The sequence below is a fragment of the Poecilia reticulata genome, linkage group LG16, assembly GCF_000633615.1.
Source record: "Poecilia reticulata strain Guanapo linkage group LG16, Guppy_female_1.0+MT, whole genome shotgun sequence".
Classification (NCBI taxonomy): domain Eukaryota; kingdom Metazoa; phylum Chordata; class Actinopteri; order Cyprinodontiformes; family Poeciliidae; genus Poecilia; species Poecilia reticulata.
In genome coordinates, this window is record NC_024346.1 from 30,949,229 (window position 1) to 30,959,979 (window position 10,751).

Consider the following 10,751-nt stretch of genomic DNA (forward strand, 5'->3'; position numbering starts at 1 on the left):
TCGCTTCAGAAGAACAGGCTCAAGGATGTCTGACTAGGATGGAGCCCTCCGCATATCAAGAACAAACTATTCCAATACAAACTGATAAAACATCAACTATGGACAGATCGACTGGTTCCCCTCCTCCTTCCCCCATCCCACATCTTTCCCCCTAGAGAACTAGGGGGAATCTATATTCATGATAGAAGTTACATCTCTCCTTTCGGTTATAATACAATATTTAGTCAAACTTGTTCACGGACACACCGTCTGCTATCAGAGAGCTGCTCAGTACAGAGAATTGTAATTATGAGTTTAATCATAGGGAGCGACAGGAACACGATCATTAATTTATGGTCATTCCGTGCTGCTAGCAGCTCTTTTCTCTGAAGAGCTGACAGTGATAAAGAGAAAGCAGAGAAGATCTGAGATCTGTCATAGATCTGAGTTGTGCCGACAGTGTAAAACACCAGAACTACACAATATTAGCTTGATGTGATGTGAATTTTATTTTTCGTTTGAATTGAAAAAATAATAAAGTTCATAATCTGAGTATTTATCTTTATGATTGGGCCTGGACATTTTATTTATAAGACAAAATAAAATATCTGGATTCATTTAATCCATAAGAACCAGAACCTTGAGGTTCTCCCTGAGTGTCCCTGAAAATCAGCAGAGAAAAAACCGCAGCTGCTGCTGCGCTCCAGATCTTGCGCAACAGCTGAATCTCCCCACTGGACTAGAACCGAACCGAATCACACATTAACCTATTATTGAGAGCAACTGGCCACTTGAAAGTGTTGTAAGATGCCCTTGTGGAGCTCGGGTAACTGTTGTGCTGTTCGTGGCTGTACTCTAATAATCAGACCACATTTAGTTCGTGGCTGCAGCAAGTTCAAGATAACCCACATCTGATCTGAAGCAACTGAGTCAGTGAAGTAGCTATGCTAGTGCGGGTAGCTGCGTATGCTAGCGCGACATCCTCCCCGCATTAGCTGAAGGTTGCAGTAAACCGATATTGTCACATTTAAGCTTTGATCGCTGGTGTTCCCACATATTTTATAGTCTAAAAGCTCTGACAAAAGCCAGTTAGCATTAGGGTAACATGTAAACAAATGGCAGTTCTGGCTTGTGGCGGAAGTCGCGCCCATAATTTACGCAAAGCATCTTGGGGCGTAGGAATAAAGTGGATAGGCTTCGCCCTTTAAGACTATTGCTGGTGGGTTTATCCCTCACGCAGAGCATTGAAAAAAGCTTAGTCTACGTCCACCTACTGGGTGGGCCCCACCCCAGTCTGTATAAACGGTCAGACAGGACAAACGGCTCCCTCTTTTTCTTCAGCGTACGAGCACTGTCTTAAGAGCGAAGATGTCTTCCAGCAGTACCGTCCATTTGTGCCCGTCTTGTCAGACGGGGTACATCATGTATTTTGATGGACACCGGATCTGCAAGGGCCCCCAGCACACTGACCTCGCTCTGACGCCTCAGCCTTCTTGCCGCTCCTGTGCTCTCCTCCTGCTGGAGGAGAGGAGGCGGAGGCTAGCCTTTTTCAAGGCTGGTGCTTGGCGGGGCGACGGGCCCACCGGGTTCGGTTGCTGCTTGTGAGGACATGCTAGCTACGCCAAGTGGGATGCTAGCTACGCCAAGCGGGAATCAGATGATTTTGCTGGCAGAGAGGATGAGGGCGACAGCAGGTGCAGCAGCTTTTTGGATGTTACTTCCCAGCTGGGAAGCAACGCGGCGGAAGGTAGGCAGCTGAGCGGATGCTCAGTCAAGCCCGGGCTCTGACTCTGACTCCACTCCGCTCCCAGCTGTGGGCTTGCACCTCCTCGAGCTACCTAGCTTGATCGAGGAGGTAGCCAGCGCTAAGGGGCTTCCCGTTCCCCATCCTCCCCTGCCGTTTGAATGATCTGGCAGGACAGTTTGACTCTGCCCCGAGTTGCCACCCGGACCCCATCTGGCATCAGTTTCCCGCCGTAATGGCCTACATAGCTGAGGCAGCAGCTGAGCCCGCAAAGCTAAGGGCGCCTGTCTCTACATATGCGCCCATCACCAGGGTGGAGTGGTTCACAGAGCGGAGTTCTCCCTCTGTTCCTTCTCCTCTGGCAGCTGCACTGCCAAAGGAGTTGAACGGCTTTCTGCAAGGCAGCTGATGCCCTGCTCAATCTGTGCGCCACCTCAGCGGTCTGCTCTTCACTTGGGCTACTCTGATCCAGAGGACCACCTGGTTCCGCCTCTCGCCGTCTATGTCTGAGAAGCTTCAGAAGGACCTGTTGGATGGCCCCATCACCCCTGATGTGCTGTTTGGTGCCAATTTTCAGTCTAAAAACACCCAGGAGGTTTCAGAGTCTGTCCTCCTCTTGGTAGGGCCGCAACCTACCACCCGCACCTCCGGCCGCTGGAGGGACCGACATGGCCACCATCAACAATAGAGATGTTCCACAGTTGCTGCAGCCTCTTCCCGATCCGCTCCGCCACTCTCCTCCACATCTCGCCAGTTCTTCCCGATGCGACAGCCAGCGACCCAGTGACTCCCCAGAGGACGTCAGCCCAAACCACCCGGGACCGGCCATCCGAAGGGACCACGGAGAGAAGCTAGGAAATGACTAGCTGGGAGGAATGTGTGTGATAATGTGAAATGTTTTGAAATAAAACACAAACATTGCTGAGAGCAAAATCCCTGCAGGTTCCAGCTCTGTCAGATCAGCTGATCTCACAGCAGCTTTCTCGCACACATTCCCCACACACAGTGAGCCGGTGGCCTCTAGAACAGTGTTTTTCAACCTTTTTTTAGGCAAGGTACATTGTTTTAATTGAAAAAATCACGAGTCACACCACCAACCAAAATGGAAACAAAGATACTCTGTAGCTGCCTATATGACATATATAGTCATTCTTATCAGTGTCTTGAATACCGTGTTTCCCCGAAAGTAATACAGTGTCTTACTTTCTTTTTATCCCCAAAAGCCCCACTATGTCTTACTTTCGGGGTATGTCTTATATTGGAAAAAAATTTTCGAATTTTTTGTTTTAACCATAAAATTAACATTTATTAACAACCTGAACAGTATTGTATTACCGTATTTTAAGCAGGAGGGGGCAGTGACAAGTGCAGGGGACGGCGCGGTGACGTATGGAGAGAGGGACGGTGCGGACGTGGGCAGGAGGCGGCGCGCAGCTAGATAAGAGGGAGGCGGCAATACCCCCGTTTTCCCCGAAAGTAAGACATATTAGCCGACCCCCCTGAAACCCCCAGTACGTCTTACAATCGGGGGTGTCTTACTATCGGGGAAACACGGTAGGAATCAAATAACACAAACATTTATTTTTATCATATTTTACATTTTTTATTTCAAATTGCACTCAACATTTCTACTTCAAAAATACACCTAAACATTGCCACAACACTTGTGTGAGATGCATGACTGTAGTAACGTTCATGCATCACTAATTCTCTTGTTTTAATGTAAAATGTTCTGTACCTACTGCCATCTAGTGGTAATAAAATTACACGATTACGCCACTAGTCACTACTGCAGCAAAGACACTCAAAGATGGCATTATTTGCAGATAATTAATCCATTTTCAAAAATCTTTTAAGAGCAATTACCGTATTTTCCGGACTATGAGCGCACCATACTTTAAACCGTACCTTCAAATTTTTTGAACACCTTCTCCCGCCCCCCCGGAAACTTGCATATATCAGCCGCACCGGGCTACAGGCCGCTGGTATCTCTGCCGCTCTCGGTTTTCCATAAGGACCCAGCAGAGGGCAGCAGAGAGCTGCGTCCTAATAACTGCGGGATATATTAAGGACGCAGTTCTCCGTCTCCAAAYCCGGTTTTGTTCACGCMGAGTTTACATGCAGCGGCTCTATTTACCTCCTGTACTGCCAAATCGATACTCCTCAACTTAGAAGCTGCAATATGAGTTTGAAAACATTTCTCCATTGTGCCTGCTGCTAGCATGGCTGCTAGCATGTGCTTGTTCTAAATTAGCGGTTCTCAACACAATACCAGTTTAGACTTTGAGCAACTTGGTAAAACTGTATTGTGTAACATTAAACCATGTTTAGCTGCAACTGTATCGATGGCAGCTCTTCTTCTATTCAGTGTTTGTAGCTTCTTGGTGCAGCTCCGTTCTGCTGCTACTGGTAGCTAAAATCACGATACCCTCACTGTGTATCCCTCTGAAAAATGAACCCATTTAAATAAAGAAATCCCTCCATGGGTGATACCACGATAGAGAGCGTTCATTGTATAGCGTTAACACGGAGCTGTAAGTGGTTCGGTATGAAACGGGGGTGATAGAACAACACAGCACTTTTACATTTCAATAATCGGAATGCAGAAATTGTTTCCGTTGTTTAAAAAGGTTTATGTCAGTCTGCCTTTACGCTTCCCGACCGCCCTGCACCTTAGGGGTTAAAAAAAAGACGCACACATTGCGCAAAACTCTGAAACAGGAGAAGCGGGACATAAAACGGAGCGACGAACTAGATGTGAATTATGGCATAAAAACAGAGAATCCGATGATGTTTTTTCACCAATCTTCACACCATCCCAGATGCTAGTTTGGAAGACTTTTGATCTTCCGTGAACAGAGCAAACTTCTCTCTCCCATGCTCATCCAAGTGATACTGCCTTCCTGCAGATGCTAATTTTATGGCCTCCAAGCCTTTTCTCATAACACAATAGGCCTCACTCAGAGCTCCCTTTGGATCTCTATCTTTCCATCCTGTAAGTTGAAAACTTACCCATCAATAGTTTTAGATTAAATCATTAACACAAACCTATTCTAAATTAAGAATTTTGTTCAAAATAACCATGCCAAATATACCTTTTTCACATGTCGTAAGATTAACTGTATTAAACACTAAAAATATTCATTTTTCTCAACAGTACACACTTTAACTAGTTTTGCCTCTTCTCAAGTAAAGTTTTGTTTGCTTTGATTGCCAGATGGGGGGTGAGTTGAATGGTATTTTCCACTGTCCAGCAGCATAACTTTCTCTCATTAAAGTGTCCTCCCTTTTGCTGGGGTTAGGGCCAGCGATCTCTCTCGTTGCAAAGGAAGGCAATAAAACTCATGATCTTTGTGTGGTTCATTTTTACAGGTTAGAAAATACCCTAACAGTGTTGCTCACCTTTTTCACTGGGACCGGGGTAAGGGGTTTACGTTGGTATTGGGGATTAGAGCTGCTGCTGACTGACTCACCTGTTGTCAAGTGTGGTAAAGGGTACAGGGAAAAGTTAAATATCTGAATATCTTGGTATTTCCATCCTTCCATCTTCATCCGCTTTATTCGGGGTTGGGTAGTCTGTAGCTAAGCTAACTATGCTAAACAGTTGATAATCTCACACAGTCTATTCACCTCTCTTGGAAAAAAACTTACAAATAGACACTCTTGTCATTTTCTTTCTTATCTCTATTTTTTTGAAAACTTGACTATTATTTTTCTAGGTAACTGCCACAGTCGTTCTTGTCTTCTACTGACTGCTGCTGAAAACGTCACTGTCAAGCACGCCAAGCAGAAACGAACCAGTTAACTCATACACTCCTGATCAAAATCTTAAAACCAGTCAAAAAATTGCAAGAATTTGCATTTTGCACTATTGGATCTTAAGAAGGTTCTAAGTAGAACTTCACAATGTTAAAGGAAAAAATCAGTGCAAGAGACAAAAACTTTTGAGCAGGGAATTTTCTAAAAATTACATTTACACTCAAACATGATTTTTTCCAGCTGATCAAAAGTTTAAGACCATAGTCTTTAAAAGTCAAAAGCTGTGCAAAAATCTGGATTCCATGTCATTTTTTGTCAAGTCTTTACACTGTCAAGACCTCCTGATGGCAGAAGCAAAAAGCTCACTGACTTTGAACGTGGTAGGATTGCTGAGCTGCATAAGCAAAGCCTCTCACAATGTACCATCGCTGCTGAGGTTGGACGCAGAAAGACAGTCATTTTGCATTTTTTAAATGATCCTGTGGGTTATGGAACAAAAAAGTCAAGTGGTAGACCCAAAAAAATTCACCAGCTCTGAGCCGCAGGATCCGATTGGCTGTCTGTCAAGACACGGGATGATCCTCTACCCAAATGAAGGCCATTACTGGTGCTGACTGCAGCCCAATAACCATCAGACGAGAGAAGGGCTTCAGAAACATAAAAAGTCTTCAAAGGCCACGTCTTCTTCAACGCCACAAAATTGCCCGTTTGGACTTTGCAAGGGTGCGCCAAACATGGGACATTGAAAGGTGGAAGAAAGTTGTCTTCTCTGATGAGAAAAAWTTTAACCTTGATGGTCCTGATGGCTTCCAACGTTACTGGCATGACAAGGAGATCCCACCTGAGATGTTTTCTACACGGCACAGTGGTGGTGGCGCCATCATGATTTGGGGTGCATTTTCCTTCAATGGAACAGCTTCAGATTGTGCAGGGGCGTCAAACAGCAGCTGGCTATGTGGAGATGTTGCAGCGGCCATCCCTCATGACTGAGGGCCYTTGTCTGTGTGGTAATGAYTGGGTTTTTCACCAGGACAATGCTGCAGTTCACAATGCTGCAGTTCACAATGCTGCAGTTCACAATGCCCGCCTGACAAAGGAGTTCTTCCAAGAGAATAACATCACTCTTTTGGACCATCCTGCATGTTCCCCGGATCTAAACCCAATTGAGAACATTTAGGGATGGATGGCAAGGGAAGTTTACAAAAATGGACATCAGTTCCAGACCGTGGACGCCTTTTGTGAAGCCATCTTCAACACTTGGAGCAACGTTCCCACTAGCCTCCTGGAAACACTGGCATCAAGCCTAGACCATTGTTTGAAGTCATCAACAAGATGGTGGAGCTACTCATTACTGAGCCCTTTTTTTGATACTTTGATTTCTGTTTTGGGGGGTTTTCTGGGTTTTTCGAGCTAAGGTCTTAAACTTTTGATCAGCTTAAAAAATCATGTTTGAGTTTAAATGCAGTTTTCAATTAATTCCCTGCTCAAAAGATCTTGTCTCTTACGCCGATTTCTTCTTTTAACATTGTGAAGCTCTACTTAGAACCTTCATAAGATCCAATAGTGCAAAATGCAAATTCTTGCAGTTTTTTAACTGGTCTTAGGATTTTGATCAGGAGTGTATATAGGGGGAGTTCAGTGCAAATATGGATGTGTGCTTTTTGGTCTGGGAGGAGTAACATTACATTTTTTCTGTTAAAAACAATTTAAAAAAACACAATAACAGTAATTATCAGGGCCCAAAATTTTTTCTATATCTGTAAAAAAAAAAAAAAAGAAGTACTTCTTTTGTGGGGGTCCCCCTCGGGTCAAGGGCCCTTAGAATTGTCATCACTTTCCCCCCTTATACGGCGCACCTGACACCATTTATATTATTTTGGCTGATATGACTATACATTAAATAAGCAAATAGTCAACTCATAACAGTCGACTAAAAGCACAATAAGAAACTTAAATCAAAATATTCTCTACCATATCAGCCCATTTTTTGTGTTTTTTAAATGCCTGTTTATCCTCACTGACATTATTCACCCTGGGATTTGCGTCTTCCCTCTCACGTCTGTATCTTAACGAGAGGTTTTGCTTCTAAGGACGGTGGCGTATCGGGCTGAGGACATTTTAAAAAGACGCGGGTTGATAGCAGCTCACCGTGGCTGCGTAGTGTCCGTCCTTGGCAACTACAACAGCGTTGGGTTGTACCTTTCTTTGGGGTCCTTTTTATATCCCGCCCATAAACCCGCCACGACAGTTTAGCTGACCTTAATATTTCCTGTGTTTTATTTTGGTCATTATTGTTATAATTAGTGTTGATATGTGTGTGATGGGCGTGTTTGACATTTATAGAAAAAAGGAACAAATCACGTCCCGTATTGGTTCAATACGAGACGCTACATTTAACAGCCAAATACAGGATGATTCCATACTTTAAGGGACGGGTGGCAACCTATTTCCAAGTCTAGTGGAGATGCATCGAGGGCCCGTCGAGGGACCGCCGTGGCGTGATTTGAAGCGTTTGGCGCTAGGTGTAGGGTTAGGGTTAGGGAAAGTGTCAAGTGTCTGCATTCAAAGTGCACATTTGTCGAACTTGAAGCATTGGACGCATTTTTGATGCACATAACGCGTTTGGTGTGAACGCACCTTTAACGTGATCGTAGCAGGGTGAACGCCACTGCGCTCTCCTCCTCCTGCGAGTGCGCTTGTAAGTCTGCGTGGAACGGCAGGTATGCGTCAACTCTGACTGTCAGCTCCAGTTTATTGCAGTTTGATGACTAATCAAATTTAAGGTCTTTCCTCGCTGCCGTTTTGTCTCAACTTCTGCACGCTCAACTGTCTTTGCGTCCAGACTCCGGAGAATGTCCTTCATATTATTTTAATGAAAGATGGGTTTAGTAAATGACCACAAAGCCGGGAGCGCAGACCAATCAAATCGCTGATGCCTTTGTGCGTTGCCGTCTCGCGCTGTCTGAAGTTTACCTTGGCGCGCGCCTCCTTTCACTTTAACTGGACACATGCTGACCTGTATGGATATTTACATCAACCTCATCATGAACAGTTCAGCCCGTGGAGGAGCTTTCGCGCTTGCGTAACTCTGGTTTTATTTATTTATTTATTTTTCCTGGTTACACGATGCAGCAAACCATATCAAATGCTTTGTCAACTTAAGTCAGCCTGGGTAATGCGCTCGGAGATCTGAAAAACTCGTCCCACAAACAACCAAAACAGTTTCTGTGGCGATTACTAAAAACTCGATAGACAAAAAATAGAAGATCTCCCGTTTGTTGCGCATCTCTGTAGTGGATTCAACTCATCATACAGGGCCGGTCCACAGCTGCATGAGGCCTTGAGCAGAATTTGACTTGGGGGTCCTTCTTGCTGCTATGAGCATCAGCACCTCTAACAGCATTTCAACATGAATTTAGTGAAATTTAGGAGAGGGGAAGTAGTTTAATTGGCCAACCTAAAAAGCAATCAGTGATAATTGTGGTTTACTGAAATATATTTGTGAACAAACAGAGCCCAAACTCAAAAATTAAACTCACAGCATCAGATTTTAGCTATGGTAACAAAAAAATATAAATATGAAGATTGTTCTTTGAACTTTTACAAAATAAATTTGCGAGCTCCTTAAAATCTTAAATTTTAATTTTAAACAATTTAAAATCTTTCAACTTATTTATGCTAAAACCATTAAATCAAATAAAATTTAGCAGCATTGATATTCTGCAAGTCAATGACTTGATGATCTGCTGTGTTTCCTTAGACACAAACTGTTTAAACTAATTTATATATAAACTGAAGTTAATGAACTGACTAACATTAAGCTCAGTTACTTAGTGTTACTCAGCTGATGTGTGACTGAACTGAAATGACTTTCTAAAGTGCCTAGAGACGACATTTGTTGTGAAATGTGGCAATATAAATAAACTGAATAATTTGTGAGAGTTTGTGTTACCTGAGGGCCCTGTTCAGTCTTGAAGTCAAACGGGTCTCCCACCACTCTTCTTTCAGCACGTGCCACACTGCGCTCCACAAACTCATCGTAGACATCTGATTGGACGAAAACTCGAGAGCCAGCACAGCAGCACTGGCCTTGATTGAAAAACAGTCCAATGTGGGACTGCTCCACAGCATTTTCCACTAAAAAATTATTTAAAAAGAATAACCAGCAACTTTAATGTGATCATAACAGGCTGTCAGAAAAAATATTACGCAAAAAACAAAACAGTGAATATGTTTGAATTTAGCACAGAATGGTTTGGAAAGATAATTGTGCAGTCACAACTTAAATACAACACAGAGTAAAAAGAATACATACAGTTGGCATCAGATAGAATGATATTTGGACTCTTTCCTCCCAGTTCTAATGTGACTTTCTTCAGGTTACTGCTGCCTGCTGCCTTTTGGATCAGATGACCCACCTGAGAAAAATCAATTTGGAGATGAAACAAGATTATACAAAAATTCATTAAATGAAAAAAATTTTTTATCTGCAACATGTGAACCCATTAAACCCTTCTCCTTTACTCCACACTAGAGGTTCTCAATGTGGGTGGTACCGCCCCCCAGGGGGCGTTCAGAGGATGGCAGGGGGCGCTGGCGGACATTTTTACAAAAGGGGGGCGCTGGGATGCCTTTGGGGGGCGTTTGGTCGATGGTAAACTTTACACCTTAGATGCACAACAATACCAGTTTAGACTTTGAGCAACTTGGTAAAACTGTATTGTGTAACATTAAACCATGTTTAGCTGCAACTGTATCGATGGCAGCTCTTCTTCTATTCAGTGTTTGTAGCTTCTGTTAGCTTCTTGGTGCAGCTCCGTTCTSCTGCTACTGGTAGCTAAAATCATGATACCCTCACTTTGTATCCCTCTGAAAAATGAACCTCTCGGTTTTCCATAAGGACCCAGCAGAGGGCAGCAGAGAGCTGCGTCCTAATAACTGCGGGATATATTAAGGACGCAGTTCTCCGTCTCCAAATCCGGTTTTGTTCACGCAGAGTTTACGTGCAGCGGCTCTATTTACCTCCTGTACTGCCAAATTGATACTCCTCAACTTAGAAGCTGCAATCATATGAGTTTGAAAACATTTCTCCATTGTGCCTGCTGCTAGCATGGCTGCTAGCATGTGCTTGTTCTAAATTAGCGGAAATATTAACAATACCAGTTTAGACTTTAAACAACTTGGTAAAACTGTATTGTGTAACAATAAACCATGTTTAGCTGCAACTGTATCGATGGCAGCTCTTCTTCTATTCAGTGTTTGTAGCTTC

At 43.7% G+C, this 10,751-nt stretch overlaps 1 protein-coding gene across 1 annotated transcript in view; it reads right to left on the reverse strand.

Moving 5' to 3' along the window:
* LOC103478788 (aldehyde dehydrogenase 2 family member) overlaps nt 1-10,751 on the reverse strand; it is a 26,314-nt gene that overhangs the window by 7,457 nt on the left and 8,106 nt on the right. The window contains exons 7-8 of the mRNA XM_008432842.2: nt 9,798-9,900; nt 9,435-9,619 (exon numbers count right to left, since the gene is read on the reverse strand). Coding sequence (XP_008431064.1) covers nt 9,435-9,619; nt 9,798-9,900 — 288 coding nt within the window. The remainder of the gene's footprint in view (nt 1-9,434; nt 9,620-9,797; nt 9,901-10,751) is intronic.